This window comes from Gopherus flavomarginatus, chromosome 3 (genome assembly GCF_025201925.1).
Source record: "Gopherus flavomarginatus isolate rGopFla2 chromosome 3, rGopFla2.mat.asm, whole genome shotgun sequence".
NCBI lineage: Eukaryota > Metazoa > Chordata > Testudines > Testudinidae > Gopherus > Gopherus flavomarginatus.
In genome coordinates, this window is record NC_066619.1 from 28,041,919 (window position 1) to 28,060,077 (window position 18,159).

At 41.5% G+C, this 18,159-nt stretch overlaps 1 protein-coding gene across 1 annotated transcript in view; it reads left to right on the forward strand.

Moving 5' to 3' along the window:
- EGFLAM (EGF like, fibronectin type III and laminin G domains) overlaps positions 1-18,159 on the forward strand; it is a 139,499-nt gene that overhangs the window by 56,166 nt on the left and 65,174 nt on the right. Inside the window, exon 7 of the mRNA XM_050943772.1 lies at positions 2,766-2,932. Within this exon, the coding sequence (XP_050799729.1) occupies positions 2,766-2,932 (167 nt within the window). The remainder of the gene's footprint in view (positions 1-2,765; positions 2,933-18,159) is intronic.

Consider the following 18,159-nt stretch of genomic DNA (forward strand, 5'->3'; position numbering starts at 1 on the left):
GCTCTGGTGTGGGGCTGGGGATGAGGGGTTTGGAGTGCAGGTTGCCCAGGAGCTACGGTGAGGAAAGAGGTCTCCCCCAAGATCTCTCCCCCAAGATCTCTCCCAAGATCTCTCTCCCTGCAGCAGCACCTGGGCTGGGCAGGGGAGAGGCGCCTCTCCCCTGGACACAGCAAGTCCGGGGCAGGTCCATGCTGGGCCCGGTGGGGAGAAACGCCTCTCCCCGCCACAACAAGTCCATGCCGGGGCTGGGTTGCGGCTGGGGCTGGTGCCTCTCTTCTGGCCACAGCAAGCCCGGGACAGGTCCATGCCGGGGAAGATGCATCGCTCCCCACCGCAGACCTGAAGCCCTGTGCACAGGGCTTTATAGGCAGCTGTGCAGTAGCACAGATTAGAGGGAACTTAGCTTGTGACCTGTCCATGGCTTTTACCAAAAATTCCCCTGACTAAATCTCTACATTTGGGACCCTGCTGCTCCAGGGACCCTTGCTGGGAGATGCCCTGCTCCACTGCTGTGGGTTGACTGCCCCTGGTTGCTGCTCCCAGTGTCTGCTCTCCGGACAGCCTCCAGGCACCCCTGGGGCTGCTGCTCCAGCTGCCCAGGGACCGCTGCTGCACAGGTGATCTGCAGGGCATCCCCAGGACTGCTGCTCCAACGCTCTCCATAGCTAGCCACACCTTCACAGCTACTCTTCTGGTGGTCCCCAGGGCCACCTGATAAGCAGCCAGGGGAGCTGGCCCTGGGGAGCCACCAGAACTGCTAGGCAGGCACTCCTGGGGCTGCTCAAACAGCAGCGGGTGTGGCTGGCCCTGAGGTAGCCCCTAGGACCGCTGATTGCACAGTCCCCGGGACCAGCCACACTGGCTGCTGCTCATGTGGTCCCTGGAACCAGCTGTCCGGGGCCTCCTGAGCAGCAACCAGAGTGGCTGGCCCTGGGGACTGCTAGAACAGTTGGCCCCAGGTTGCTCCAGCCTTGGCAGGTGCAGCTGGCCATGGAGTGCCTGAGCATCTGGCCTCGGGGTTAGCTAATCGTGCAGCTTCTGAAATCAGCTGCACCAACTGCAGCAGAAGTCACTGAGGTTGCAGAAAGTCACGGAATCTATGACTTCTGTGACCTACGTGAAAGAATCGCAGCCTTAAGTAGGATTCAAGATTTAACTAGGCATCTCCCAGGAGCAATGATGGGAATTGTATTACTTGTTACTGAATCCACATATCTAGAGCAGATTCTTCTCTCCCACCATTGTTACTCCAGATTTACACTGATATATCTGAGAGAAGAATTTGACCCCCAGTTTTCCAATGGGAGATTTGTTAATGGACACTTAATCATACGGCAAAACAATCATTTTCAGTTTAGATTCTGATCTTGGTTACACCCGTGTGAGTAACTCCATTGACATCAATTTGCAAAATTTTACTAAAAAAGATCAGAATCTTGCCTGATGTGCCAAAGTGCCACTCTGTAGTTTAAAATATAGCATTTGAAGGTCCTATTAAGATATCTACATTTGAAAATTGTGCTCATAAAATCCATACAAAAGGCTAGGAAAAGAAGGGGAAAAATATGTAGCGCACTTGAATTGAGAAACAGGCCTCTAAATGATCTCATAATAATTATGAAAAATTAGAAAAAAAATTCCACATACACTTACGTTTCTGATTCTACCACCTTTACTTATGCTGAGTAGCATTACTTCACATGAGTAGCCTTCTTGGCTTTAACAGAGCAACTTTCATCAATAAATGCTTTTCCACTGTGGTGTGCGGACTTGCTTCTATGTACTTTCTAGCCCCAGAAACAGCTTGAAGACTTTCTGGTAAAGCATTGTGTGCAATTTTATTTACAATGGTTATTTACAGCAAAGGGATCTGGGGGTCCTAGTGGATCGCAAGCTAAGTAGGAGTCAACAGTATAACACTGTTGCAAAAAAGCAAACATAATTCTGAGATGTATTAGCAGGAGTGTTGCAAGAAGACATGAGAAGTAATTCTGCTCTGCTCCACGCTGACTAGGCCTCAACTGGAGTATTGTGTCCAGTTTTGGTTGCCACATTTCAGGAAAGATGTGGACAAACTGGAGAAAGTCCAGAGAAGAGCAACAAAAATGATTAAAGGTCTAGAAAACATGACCTATGAGGGAAGATTGAAAAAAATGGGTTTGTTTAGTCTGGAGAAGAGAAGACTGAGAGGGGACATGGTAAGTACATAAAAGGCTGTTACAAGAAGGAGGGAGAAAAAATGTTCTCTTAACCTCTGATGATAGGACAAGAAGCAATTAGCTTAAATTACAACTGAAACTGGACATTAAGGAAAACTTCCTGTCAGGGTAGTTAAGCACTGTTGCCTAAGCAGGTTGTGGTATCTCCATCTTTGGAGATTTCTAAGAGCAGGTTAGACAAACACCTGTCAGGGGTGGTCCATTCTAGATAATACTTAGTTCCTTCATGAGTGCAGGGGACTGGACTAGATGACCTCTCAAGTTTCCTTCTAGTCCTACGATTCTTTTCCACCATCTTTACAGATGCTGCAGCCTCAACCCAACAGTAACATAGAGCTCTCAGCTCCAGAGACAAGGAGGAGAGAGGTCTTGAATGGCTTTGACTCTCTATAGGCCCTGGCTCTGCCTGGCCCACTTCCTCTGCCCTTTGTACTTCCTTCCTGTGCCTTTTTTGTACCTCTTTATTTTGTATACTTCTGGACAGTTTAAAGGCAATTAATGCGTACAGCTAACTTTACTTATTTATTATCTTGTTTTTAATTGTAGGCCAGACCTTGACAGCAACTGGACAGTAATAAAAGAGCAGATCCAGATGGAATCCATGGTTCTAAAAGGACTTATTCCAAACACCAAGTACCAGTTTGCAATCAGAGCAGCGAATTCCTATGGATCCAGCTTACCCAGCACTCCCAGCGACATTATCCGAACATTCAGTGAGTAGCACACCTTTTCTTAATTAAGGCTATCCTAAAAGTGCAGTTTTTAAAGGATCAGAGTTGTAAGGAGCTCTCATTGAACACCAAAGAACACAAGCACCCCGACCTGACACCACGTGTGCTTCCTTCTGAGGTTTGCAGTATTCTGTGAAAGCTGAGCCACTAGTAAGATTCTGTGAGGCTCCAGGCAAAAGCAGTCTCATGCTGTTTCCAGGCTCCAGAGGTCATTGCCAGATATTTTTGGATCATGACTTACTGACTTTTGTGTCAACTTCATACAGAATTGATAAGTGAATGTCACAGGGAGAAGTAAGACAGACAAGTCTACTGCTCACCTTTTTTGCAGTTCTTTAAAATTGAATTGTATATATTGCATGCATAATTCAAACAACTCAAGAAGACCAAAGCAAATTTATACTGCCATGTGAGAAGGACTGAGGCACTTGCACTTTTAAGCACAGATACAGGACTATTAGTATGAACAAGTGAATATACATTTTGGATTGGAAACTGCATGGAGAAGTTGTATTTTAGGCAGAACTGCATTCAAACACTATTTAAATAACCACCCGCTACGCGGTCTTCCTATAATGTTGTTTGTGGGTTTTTTGAAGGGAGATTTTAATAACCCCATACTCCCAGCTGCCTTTAAGCACCTACAGTCTTCACAGTCATAAGGGAGGGCTGGGAACTTCCAAGAAGAATCAAGTTTAAAATACCTTTAAACAGCTTGTTATTAGAACTATAGAGGGACAGATGCTACTATCTTGTTACCAGTGGTGTTTCCCCCATGAGGTATTTAATTGAAATATCAGGTGATTGTCTTCTCTCCTGGGGGGGCTTGGGAGAAAAGAAGAGGGTATTTTGCTGGGAAGACTGAAGAGCAGCCAACTTCCAGCCCTGCTGATTTGGGGCCAGATTGTGACAAGCTGGGGTGCAGAGGAAGTGGGGGCAGGTGCAAGGAGCCTTCTCTCCCTGCCCCATCTTTGAATGCTTTGTGCAAGGTCCAGGAACAACTGCAGTCCCTACACTTTAGAGCATCTTATGCCCTGAGAGAACAGACTGTCCCAAAGAGGAGCAGGTAGGAAGTGTAGCCTTGTCCTCCCCTGCGTTGTCCCATGGAGCAAGCCAGGCGCAGCACAAAGGAAGGGGCACCCTGCACACACTCTGTACGTGTAACTGGAAATTCAGGGAAGGATTATGCCTCCCTAAGGAGCAATCTCTCGCTGGGCTGACAGTGGGGTAATACGGCTCTGCAACTCCTGGCTGCAGCTGATAGTCCCAGTCTAGCCCTGGCAGTGGTGGATGTACACTGCGTGCTACATTTACAAATAAAAAATCCTATTGTCACAGAGAAAGGAAATAAGATGCCAAAGCTTGTTTGGAATTTGGACCATAGAAGCTATATCGTACACGTACCAACCTCTCGGCTGGATTTTTGAAAGTTTATATGAATAAGTCTGGTTGGCTTGTTGGAAAACAAAATTTTCACCACATTTAGGTCGTATATTTTAGTGTATTTATAAGTAGGTTTGGCAGAATTTAATTTTATATTTTTAAAATAATTTTGATGGATAATATCAATGTTTATTTTTAAGCATTTTTGTCAATGTTTATTGATTTAAATTTTTACCATTGTGGAAATTATGGAGGGGGGTCCAAAATAGGGGTTCAGACAATTATTTAATGAAAGTAGATGTTGATTCAAAAAGTTAAAGCTTTTCCTGAGTGCACATTAAAATACTAATTGTCAACATCCCATGACTAAATATACACAGTAAATATCCTTCAGTCAAGTGCTACTAAGTTCTCAAATAGCATTTTTCCTACTTTGCTTCTCTGTAATTGGATGATCATCAGGGAAATATTTTTCATGTGTTTGTGTGTGTGGTGAAACAGATGTTTACCAACATTTGCCGATCCTTCCAAGCCTCTTTATAACATATAAGGGACAAATGCCTGACAAGTATGTCCTCAAAGTGTATTTGGCATCAGCACATACAATTATTGCATTAATGAACTTTTAAAATCAGCCCTTAAAGATTGAAATCTCTTCTCGCATATGCACGGGAATGAAAATTGTCTGTAATTAAATTATTACAAAAGGCCAACTGATATTAGGGGGATATAGTTGTGTTTTTAGGTCAGGCTTGTATTTGGTGAGGCACAATAGCAGCAAACAGTTGTATGCTGTGTAAATAGAGACCTCAGCTTTAGAGGTTGGTCTGGTTCTTACAGATTATATTTTTAACCCACCATGGATTGATTTTCAAGCCCTTTAGCTTTATATTCTTACTTGTGAGTCCTTTTATTTTGTTGATAATGATCTCATTTCACTCTTAGTTTTGCTTTTCACTTCTTGGTCCTTTGCTTGCTGGTAAATTGGATCCCTTGAACTGTTTGGGCAGTGTTTATTTTCTGAGGCTGCTATGCTTTAAGTTAAACTTCTGAACTGAATGTTCATGGAAACCTAAGATACACTATGCTCCATGGGACCCCTGATTCTTAGATCCTGAAGGGTCAGCTTCCTCCACTTCAGACCCAGGTGTGTGCTCATCTATTTCCTGTTTATCTTTCAACATGAATGTTTGCATTCTTTTGTAAGAAAAGATAAAGTGTTTAGCTCTGCTATTAAGGATAGGATTAACTTCCTACTGGGCTTATTAATGCGGTACTCAGCTAACAGTTTAATTGGCAAACCTAGTAGAGGCTATTTGCCTTTACAAGTCTGAAAACTGGAAGTTGCCTGTTGTTTTGTAGAGAGTTAGAGCAATGGTTCTCTAGGGAATTGTTTGTATCAGAAAGGCTGGGGATAACTTAATACATCGTGGGTCAAATTAATCCCTGGTGTAACTCCAGTGGCTTGTGTGGAGTTATTGTGCCAGGGATTAATTTGTTTCAGTATGTTTGGAGGGATCTGAAAAACTGAAATTTTAAACGGATAGTGCATTGCACTGAGTGAGCTCACTTCATCCTGATTGGCACAGATGGTGGAAATTACATCCCATTTGCACCAGTCAGAGCAGCTATACATGATGGGCTGTTCACCCCTAGGGGAGTGCATGCAGTGTTCAGGAGTTCTGATAGGGGAGAGCAGCTTTCATATGTAGACAAGATCCCATAGGAGCCCCTCTGTCTAAAGTTCCCTTGGCCACTGCAGCCATATCCCTTGTCTGGCCAGTGCTGGGGGATGCATTGGCCAACTCCAGGATCCCTGCAGAGTGAGGATGTTGGTCACTGTGCACCACTGCAATTCCCCACGGGGGGGGGGGTATGTGTGGAACTACAGGTGCGGCTCCCCCATCTTGAAATAATAATAACTGAATGCATGGCTTCCATCATATGCAGGGTTTACAGTTTTGTTCAGTGGTGTTCACCACCCCCACTATATTGCTCCAGTGCCCCTGGCCCACATAGGCTGAAAAAGCTGCTGACAAAGCCGACACATGTGAAAGCCTCCATTCGTTCTCTGTACCTATGTGCAACAATGGTAACATCCTCCAAGAGTCTGCTGGGTTGAGACTTTCAGAGATTAAAAAGGGCTCGTAGGCACCCAATTTCCATTTGAAGGTCAATGGGAGTTGGCTGCTTATCTGCCATTTATGCCTTTGAAAATCTCTTCTATGTCCCCAGTGCCTATCAGCTCCAGTGTCCAATGCCTGGGCAAACAGTGACGTTCTGTTACCATCATTATGTATCGTCCCTTTTACTGTCACCAGGGGTTATCAGCGGGCTCTCTGATGCTGTGTGTGCCCATTTTGTGCAATGTTCCTGTATCTAGACATCCCAGTTTACTGCTATTCAGAATAATAATAGTACCTTAACTTACAGTGTCCAAGACACTCATAGAGGTGTTAATCATTAGATATATTTAAACTTCTCAAGTTAAATAATTGTTTGTCTTTGCAATCATGCAAAAGGAGGGACCAAACAAGTTCAAAACCCTCCTTAGTTGTCCTGGAAGTTAAAGGCAGGCTTTTTAATGTGGACTAAGAATACAGCAATAAATTAACCCCAAACCACGTTGTGTAGGGAGTGAATTTAGACACTGAAAATATGTAGGTTTTTCCCCCTGCTTCTGATGCTTACTTGAATACTGTTTACTCATGTTCTAGAGGTTATGACATTGCACTGGTAGTTGGGACCCTAACTTGTCCCATCACTTCCATGTGATATTTCTTACCACTCCCCCACTGCCATTTTTCCCATGTGCAGAACAATTGTGCCTGCACATATGATGCAACATGACCTATGATTTGTAATTGTGTAAAACAAGTCTAAATCTTTTTACAAAATGCATGTAAATTTTTTTTACAAAATGCATGTCATCTTACTTGTAATAGAGCCAAGATTTTAATTATTGCATAAATGTGTCTTTTACTGGAAACATTCACACTGTAGACTTAGGCACAACTCTCCTACTTACTGGTGCAATAATTTGAAAATTTACCAGTAAGTGTAAATACTGCAGTGCCTGTGTCCTGTAGCAAGAGTACACTAGCATTAGTACAACTGGCATGTTGTCTGATGCATTGTACAAGAAGCTACCACAATATTATTCAGATTCAACACATAAAAGCATGTTGTTCACGCCTAGAGCTGATTGAAATTTCTAAAACTTTGACAGTTTTCCTGCATGGAATCTTTTTGTAGAAAAATTGTTGCTGTTTTTTGACCAGCTTATAGAATGATTTATATTTGTCCACAGTCCCCCCTGATGAAAATTTTTCTGAAAAATGTTGAACATTTTCAATCAGCTGTTCATTAGGAATTTAAACATGGCAGGAGCATGAATCCATAAAGGAAGGAGTCTGAATTTATGTTGTTATCCTCATAAAATTCATACTTCTGAAAGCTTTCAGGGACGAGGGCACCTTGCCAGCGTACTGTGAAGGAAGAGAAACTGTTTTAAAGTGACAGTGTCCTAATGTGCATAACATCATTTAGATCATCTAATGATCCTTTACTAAATGAGTGGGTACCAGTCCTGCTTAGTGATGACTGCATCTACAACTTGTATATGTTTTCTCCATCTTCTACTGTGGGCCATTGCCCAGAAAATATGGTCTGAATGCTAATTTGGGAATGTTGCACTTTCTGAATAACATTCCAGTCTGTTGAAATTGAGTAATGGAACTGACATGACATTAATCTGGAAAGAGTAGGGAAAACAACATTTACATTAGAAATCTGTACATGTAACTGCAACAGGAAGATGTGAATGAGTTAGCTGTCAGCACTGCCGAGTCCCTCGAAGGCTCAGTCACAAAGTCAGGTACAGTATATATAAGACTTCTGATTTTAAATTTTAACTGATAAAAAACAATAAAACATCCACAAAAAGAAAGAGAAGTTGATGTTTATCCAATAAACACCAGAGCAACACTGGAAATGATCACTTGTGTTGAAGGGCTTGTCTGCACAGAACAGTAATGCATACCACGGGGGTATGATTTCTAAAGCACACTATTGTGTTGTACATTAATTGGTCTGTGCATAGACCTTGATGGTGCACACTAAAGGCTTCCTGATGTACTTTAACATATTGCTGTTTGCATTAGCACAACATTAAACATGACAAAGATTGCTCATTACAGCAATATATACTGTCATGTATATAATATACATTACAATCATATACAAAAAGCGCTGAAAACTCCTGATTTTTGGACATCCTACATAAAATTAAAAAATTTCTAAAAATACTCCCCACCCCAATGAAATTAATAAACTCCAAAAAACAGAAGCCATCAATGTACATACACTGAACTTACAATACTTCATTACAGAGGTCTAACATGGCAGAAGATGCACAAGAGTCTAACAAAACCCTCAAGCAAGTTCCATTGGAAATCAGAGTAGAGATCTACAGGTAGTGAAATACTCACCTCCCTCCAGTTCACATCTAGTCATAGTTAACCTGACCCAATCGGCTGAAATAAAATATCAGCAGAACTCTGATAGGATGGATTTATTTAAATCAAGTCAATCTGAATCACCAAGTGAAAGCCTCAATTTAAATCATCAATTTTAATCAACTTTTTCAGTTATTTTCTGAACAAAGGTACATTATTCTTATTGGTTGATATAACCATTAAAATGTGTTGATTTACAACTAAATAGAGCTTTTACACTAGGTTTGGTACATCTCTTTGCTACCTAGGAGGAAACACAATGTACATTTATTTAAACAATGATATAGCTTAATATTTTCAGATTCTTATTGTCCATTTTTAGTATGTTAGAAAATGGTGAATGATATATTGCTTATTTACTAGATAATTAACTTTTTGCTCATGATTTGTGTCAAGCTGCATTAGCATGATAACTGGAATTTAATTAAATGAACAAAACCACAAATTATATTTATTTTTATTAAACACCACAACCTTAAATGTTTTGGATGCATAAACTTCAGTATTTTTCCATGAGCTGGAAAGTAAGTTTACATGGTGGTTGGTGTCATAAATATTTGTAAGTTGAAAACTGAGCTAATCAGAGGTTAGGTAGGGAGAAGCTATAAAATAAGAGAATGAAACCCCGCAGGTGAGCTCAGTTGTGGTGAGATACATGATGCAGTCTCTGGAGTCAGAGGCTTGGTCCTAGTGCCTGTCATGACTTTACCAATCTCTTGTACCTAGTCACACAGCCGCTGGGTCCCCACAGGATCAAGCCCTTAATACAGTACATGACCTATTATGCCATCTTTATAAAGCTTGACCAGTTATATTTGCCCCGTTTCTTTCTTTAAATAGAAAAGCAACCTTTAACTCAAAGTTTTTGATAGAGGCTTCTGGATTCAGCATATATATTTTCTAATTGAATGTTTTAAGATATTATAATAAATTTAGGCCTTAACATATTTTGTATTAAATTCAGATTTTGTTTTAAACGAGTTTATTTTTAAAAAGAAAAAGTTGCTATAATTTAAATAACAAAATAAAAAAGTCAGATTTAAATAAAAAAATCTATATTTTTTCCCCTCGAAATACTGATTTTTATCCACTCTGAACTCCGAAGAAGATAGTGTTACTGCAAAGGTTATTTCATTGCCAGAAAATTGGCATGTCTGATACTGAAGCATCTTTTCTCTTTTAAGTTTTGCATCCTAGGAAGTCGTATTACTTCAAAGAGCAAATAGTAGTCTCATCCTCCCCCTTCCTTTCCCTCCCTCTCAGGGAATAGTAGGTATCACAGCAAATATTTTCTTTGGTACCCTCTCACAACTTTCTGGCTACCAACTCAAAATTTCTCAAGAATACCTGGGACTTTGTCTAAACTGTTGCACATACTCCATGCTTATGCCTGTTCCCCATACCCATGATGTGTCCACATATGCTATGCTGGACCTGGGTACCCATATGCCCATGTCCATACTGCTGCTATACTGTTTCAGAGGCGGTATCCCAGGGTTCTATGCATCACACAGAGACACTCTAGGAACTGCTTTGCTGTGTGCTCTTGGTACTGTCCCAGGTCTTCACGCATTTGCAGATGCCAGTTTCTGATCATGTCTCTCCCCAGCCAAACTGGGTAGAAGACATGGTTGAAGCAATGGGATGATGATGTGGTTCTGCTCCTGGTGAGATGATCAGAGAGATGATGGATGGAATTTGGGCAGAACTTTGTGACATGTCAAAGATTGCTGACATTGAAAGTGAATGACGATTCATTCAGCTCCTATGGCACAGGTATGGTGAATGCTGGTGTTGCCCAGAGGTGGACCATTCCTTCTGGTGCAGGAGAACCAGTACAGTATGGTGGGATCACATTGATTTGGAATCTGGGATGACAATCAGTGGCTTCAGAATGTCTGAAGGAGGAAATAGACCTTCATTGAGCATTGGTGCAAGATCTTGCACCACACCTCTGCTTTGCCAGAACTCTCTGTTCAGGGAAGCTGTACAGGTGCAGAAGCAGGTGGCTATAGCCCTGTGGAAGCTGTCAGCACCATACAGCTATTGATCCAATTACAAACCACTTCAGGGTTGGAAACTCCACTGATGAGATCACGGTTGTGCAGGACCCTCAAGTGTTTCCTGGCATTGGGCTGGAGTTCACTCAATGACCCCCTGCTCCTGAAATTTTCTGGTACTGGTATATGTTCCTGCTGCTCCGGGTGAATTTGTGGAGGACAGTGTGTTCTTACTACACATTGATTAGCACCTGGGTGTAGTGGGTGTGCCAGGGGGCTGCTCTGGGAGCAGGAGCTGTATACACCAGTATGGATTAAAAGAGTGACCTTTTTAGATTGGGTAGGGTCAGGCAGAAAAGGGCTCAGTGCATAATGGGAATGGGGGTGTGGAGGACTATTGAAACTCAAGACCTTATACATGCCCCTTTTCCCTATCCACACTGCACACTGGCATGAGTATAGGGCCATGCCACAGCCTGAAGCATATACTTATCTATACCCCTCAGGCATGCCAGCTTTCTCACCCTCTACTCACCTTCAGACACATGCTTCTGGAGTTTAGGTGTGGACAGTACGGGATTATGATGGCATAACCACGTGCATGTACAGTTGCTAGTGTAGATGTAGCCTGAAATATCTCGATGAGATGGCATTTGTCCACATGACATTAATACTGTTAAATGCAGATGGTTGAGTTACTAATACGTTTGGATTTCTTTTAACTGTAGTCTTCAGTTTGTATTTCCTAGGTTTGCAATGTTTGTTTTGGGGATAATTACAATATTTTTATGATGCTTCTTACCTGTAAAGTACTAACAGGTCCTTTAAGCCTTAATGCCAGTTTATCGTACTTTTTGGTCTGGGAATATAAAATTAAATAAACCATTTATATTATATAGTGACATGCATGCACGTGGTGGACCAGATCCTGAGCGTTACCCTAAATGCATTTGAACTTATGTTTCTGCTTTATTGGAGGCTAACATAGAAGGAGCACTCCACTCCTGCATATATTCCATGCATTCATAAAGCACCCTGTTCTTCTATCTCATTTTCCTACTGTGTCACAAGCTGCTCTGATTGTTATTTATTTTTTAGAGTTCACTAGTTCCTATACTGTGTAAGGCACTTTCCAAACCCCGAGGAAGACATGGACCCTGCCCTGAGAGAGTCACACTATATGCCTACTTACCATGAACTAAACAAGGCCTTGGACATTTAGGTGTTTCTAGGCCTGCTTCTGACAGATGCTGAACTCTTTCCCAATCTGTCCTTCATCCCCCAGCTCCCACAGAATTCAATAGTATCTCTGTGTTAGGCTGTCTGTGAGTTAAAAATTTTATTAAAGGAAATGTTTGAAATGAAATATACACAGGTTGAGAGGGAAGGTACTGTACATCTGGGGTCAGGCTTGGCTTATGAGGGGGTTACAGATACCATTTGCAAGGATAAAAAGATACATACATATTGCATAACTGGCATAGGTCCAGATTGGTGCAAAGGTTTTTTAAAGTGTCAGTGAATAAGTAGGCTTGGGTTCGCCACCCATGGAATGAATAAGGAGTCCAAGTCAGTATCGGTGGAGCGGATAGGTACATGGATGGGGTGCGTCCCTTGGTCCCTCAGGGAAGGAAGTGGGTTATTTCCCTGGTCGGCTGTCTCAATTACTCAGGCTACGTCTTCACTACCCGCCGTATCAGCGGGTAGCAATCGATTGCTCGGGGATCGATATATCGCGTCTCATCTAGACGCGATATATCGATCCCTGAACGCGCTTATATCAATTCTGGAACTCCGCGAACCCGAACGGAGTTGCGGAGTCGACATGGGAGCCGCGGACATCGATCCCACGCCGTGAGGATGGTGAGTAATTCAATCTTAGATACTTTGACTTCAGCTACGTTATTCACGTAGCTGAAGTTGTGTATCTGAGATCGATTTTCCCCCATAGTGTAGACCAGCCCTCAGTGTGGTATTGGCGGTGTCCAGTGATGTGTTCGGTATAAATGTCTCTGGACCACCTGATGGTGTCAGACACCATGAGCTGTCTCATGAGCCGGGTATAGCGTCGACCGACCCCACATGCTCTCAGAACTGGCTCGTTGCGGGGGTCCCATGAGCCCAAGGCTCCCACAATCAGGGTGTGTACCTGGACTTCGTCGCTCTGGGCTCTCAGGATCTCAGCCAGTGAGGCATACCACTTGTGCACGATCACCTTAGCAAAGCTGACCCAATGTTCACTGAAATCAATGGAAAGTTTTCATTGACTTTAACGGGCATTGGATCAGGTTCTTATATCATCCTAGCAATGTCTGTACTCCAAATATATTAGTTACAGATGTCATTTAATGGCAGTGTTTCAACCAATGCAGGAACCTGTTGGAATTGCTTACTAAGAGAAGAATGTATTCTGAAGAGCTGCTAACAGTGTCACCTGATGTGACAGACCTCCCAGAATCATTGCAAATAGAACATCTGGCCTTGATTACCTGCAAAGAGCTTATTATTATATAATAATACAGTGTGGTTGGTTTTATGTTACAATTATCCACATGCAGAGAGGGGACAAAGGGAGATGTTAACCATGGATTCTCCTTGAGTCCTAACTATATCTTGATTTTTGTATTGGAAAGAAATGATGTAATATTTTGCTTTAGTTAATTTTATTGTATATTTTTGTATCTGTGTTCTGGTACAGCACTTAGCACAGGGGGGGTCCTGGTCCATGACTGTGGCTCATAGTTGCTACAGTAATACAATAAATAAAAATATTTCCTTAATACCATGTAAAGATACTTCGGATATTTTTCAATGTATTTATTTTTCCAGTATATTAAAACACACTTTTTAGAGATGACTCTGGGTGCATATATACTATCTCAAAACCAACATATTTCAAATGTAACAATTACAAAAATAATAAATTGTCTCACAGAATCAAATAAGCAAAGTAGCCCCACCTGCAACTCTCATGCCTTTGCCCCTGTGCTGCAGCCTGGGAAAATAGATGGAATTTTTATTATGGCCTGGAGGTCAGCAGTCTTGAGCTTCATCATACCAGCAGGGGAAGTAATTCTACTCAGGACATTTCACTGCAAATATTCTGCCACCTGCCTTTTAGGGCAAACATTTCAAAAGTGTCCACTAATTCTGGGTGCATCACTTTTTCAGGGACCAGCCATCTCAAGCTGGCTACTTGCAAAATGAATTACACCAAGAATCAGCTGCCCCTTTTGAAAAAGGGTGGCACAGATATTTAAAACTGGAATGTCCAAGTTTGAACTCATCTGAGCTCATACACAGGGAAAGAGGCAATCTTTCAGGTAGTTAGGATTAATGGATTAGTATTATTGTTCCCATTATATAGATAGCAAAGTGTTGAGATCCAGTGATTTCTGTAAGAGAATCATTGACAGGAATAGAATTCAATCTCCTGATCATTAAACAAAATTGCCCTCCTTGTATTTTGATGTTAAAACTACGCGATTCTCTGAATTGAATGAGTTTGCGGCACCTACATTTAACAAGGCTACTCTGAAGCACTTTGCAATCTAGTTCCTACATAATTCTGCTTGTATTGGTCAATATGCCCATGACTACTTAATTGGCAATAACAGTTTGTGCTGATTCCTATTTATTTTGAAAAGGTTTCTTTGGTATAACTTAATCCCTGATTATTTGGAGAGAGGCTGTTTTATGTCAATGACTCCCTGCAGGTTTTTCAATTAATTATGGGACAGGATTACAGGGCTGGTAGAGGGTCTTAGATGGGCTTCATCTCCTTGCACACTGGAGCACTGATGTAATGAAATATATAACATGTTTTTAGTCTCTGTAATCATTGTTTTGGTATTCACAAAGCACCGCTTGGTTTAATCATTCCTGGTTTGCCACCCATTATGTGATGAGCTCTTTGCTAGAGTTATGCAGTGCTCCCTAATACATCAGCCAGCACGTGGTTTCTCTTTAAAATACTCCTCTTAGCTTCTTTGTCTTCCGTTTATTTTATATTTGTGTTGCCTCACATGTGGGTATCATGTCATATCATATGTGAACTGAAAACTCAGTGGGGTATAAGATAGTCTCATCTCGCTATGTGAGAATTCTTCCTCTAAATCCAGACACATCAAGATAAGGCTATACCTCCCAGTCTTTGTATTCGTGTTTACAACTGCGTCATGCTTTACCTGAGTCATGCACAGATCAGCAAGTAGAGTAATAAGTTATGCATGCTGGCTGCGACTATCTGGCCTTCTGCTGAACTTTTCCTTTCCATGTGGACCAAGCACCCCCCTAAAGTTTTCCTTACAATTTTTCGTTATTTCGAAAAACAAGTTTCTGTTCATTGTCAATTTTGGGTGAGATCCTGCAGTTGTCTCAGAATCCCATTGATCAGCAGGAATTTTTCCTAAGAATTCGGCCCTGTATGAATGGCAGTAGGGGGTTGGGAAAGGGTAATCTTAGCCAAATGAGAGATCTGTAAGTACTGGAGCCCTATCATTCTCCTGTCCCCATAATGCCAAACTTCTACATCAGGGGTCAGCAACCTTTCAGAAGTGGTGTGCCGAGTCTTCATTTATTCACTGTAATTTAAGGTTTCAAGTGCCGGTAATACATTTTAACATTTTTAGAAGGTTTCTTTCTCGAAGTCTATAATATATAACTAAACTATTATTGTATGTAAAGTAAATAAGGTTTTTAAAATGTTTAAGAAACTTCATTTAAAATTAAATTAAAATGCAGAGCCCCCCGGACCGGTGGCCAGGACCCGGGCAGTGTGAGTGCCGCTGAAAATCAGCTCGTGTGCTGCCTTCAGCATGCGTGCCATAGGTTGCCTACCCCTGTTCTACATTCTCTCATTAAGTAAAATGCCACACAAAACTAGCCAGAAGAAGGGCTTTGAAGCAACTTTTTTCTTTTTTTGTCAGTCATAATAAGCCATATCTCTTTGCTCTTCTTCCTAGGCTTTAAATGTGGTGCCTGCTCAATACATTAAAAAGCATTGTCAAGGCAAAATATTTCATCTCTTTTGTGCTTCACATTGACATGGAACATTCTGATCCAAAACCCAAAAAAGATACACACTCTGCCCTCAGAATTGGGCATCTTTTCTAAGTCAGTGACCCTGATTCTGTTCTCATTAAAACTGGTGTCACTCAGGAATATCCATTGTGGTCAGTTATACCAGTGCAAAACTAGCATGGAGTCAATACCATACCCAGTGAGTATGTATCTGGAGGCCAAAGAGGGCTCTAACATTTTTCCTGTATGTGGTAGTAGGAAGAAGTCTGCTTTCTTTCTTTTCATTTTATCACAAGGCAGCTTCTGCTATCCTCACTCAGCCAGAACTCCCATTAAAATCAGTAGAAGCTTTGCTTGAGAAAGGATGAAGTGTCACAGGATCTGCCCTTTCGTAAATATTTCTTATGTAGTCTGGGACCTTTAAATTAGACAAGGTATGGTACATATGTTAGATATTTTGAATATAGTTTTGACCACATCCCAATGATTTGTACCATTGTTCCATGTTTCTCTCCGCCCCTCTCCTCAGTTTTGTGATCTATCAACAAATGAGAGGAGTATTCACTGAACTGGGTTGACTTTGAAACAGCTACAGACACACTATATAAGTCCCTCTTTTAGAAAGGCAAGCTGCCCCTAGTGAAATTACAGATCTGACATAAAAGCAAAGATATTCCAGTGGACTGAGATTGCCTATATCCAGGGTGAGCTGATGAGAATGCTGGCTAGCCATATGCTCCATTTCATTCAAACCACTCCCCAGTATAGTACAGATTTCACTGATAATGTTGCTGCTGTGGCTGTTATTATTTCCTTAGTTTCTCTTGCACAGTGATTCTTTTGCAGACACTCATTATAGCTCATAAAACATAATTTGCCAATGGTATAGAGTGGAGAAGGAGGACATCCAGCCAGTGATTGCTCTTTGTATGAGGTAAAAGCAGGGTGCCTGCCTAACTATGGTTAAATTCTGCTCATCCTACTAACATGATTAACCCCACTGACTAGTCATGTGAGTACTGGGAGTAGAAGCTTTCACCAATATTTTTATAACAGATATTATTCTGCTCCCAAAATGAAAGCAGGATTGGGCCCAATATATATTATCTCTCTCGTTAACTATAGTAATAATCTGTTTCTGAATACATACTGGGGGACAAATTCTACTCTCACTGACACCGTTGTCAGTCCAGAGTCAATACCAGTATTTCAGTAATTTACATGGTGTCCCCCAAAGCAGAATTTAATCTTTTAACAAAAACCATGAATATATTCTGAGTATGTGCATGACTAGTTAACCTTGAACTTTTACCAGACTATTAGGAGCTGAAAGTCATATAAACTCAGCAGAGCTACATTTCTAAGATGTAACTTATTTACACTAAATACTTCCAGTTAATATAGGGCTGATGTAATATCTTATTTATAGATAGATATAGATAAGATTGGATTAAAAGCCTTGCACGTTTTCTACAATTATTTGGGCTGGAAACACAGATGCCTCATTATCTCTGCCAAAATTGCTCCCTATTTGTGTTGTGTGCTAATATAACAGCTTCCATCTATAAATAAAACTAGTACCTAGCATATTATGGGCTGCCTTTGGATTGGTAAAGTACCAGCATGAATATATATCTGATGAGTATATGTTGGATTTCATAACTGTCTGCAGCCAGAGTTTCTGGGTTGTTGGTGCAGCGGTAGAAAGAGACAAAATGCTCCAGTTGTGCTAATCATTATCTGCAAAAAGCTCTGTGCTTGAACTGGCATTTCCCCCTCTGGACTTTAGGTCACTGAGATTCTTTTGCTGTTCCCACACTGCAAGCAGAGTTTGTTAGCCAGAACTAGACAAGTACAATCTATGTGATAATGCCGAATGCCTCAGCTCACACTGCGCCTACTGCATGTCCTTTCAGTCATGTTATCTTTGATCAATTCTATCACTTTGCTCAGTGGAGGAAGTTAAGGCCTCTCTGCTATAAAGTGGCTGGCTGGTTTTTTCATGTTGGCAGCTATTCCTGGTACCGTGCTCTCCTTCAGCAGGTGTTCTTTGGCTGGACAGGCTATGCAGCTGTACGCTATGCAATGTAAATTACTATCTCTAACTAGAGAGAGTACAGGTAGTTCTGGGGTCCTAAAATAAGCAAGCACATGCATTTAACCCACACAGAGACTTGGCAAAGCATGGATCAGCAGTGGTAGCTTAAATGGCCAATTTAAGGACTTCGCATTATGAGGTGTGCATGAAAATACATGTAAAAATGCCTCGAAACTGGTTGTTTTTGTG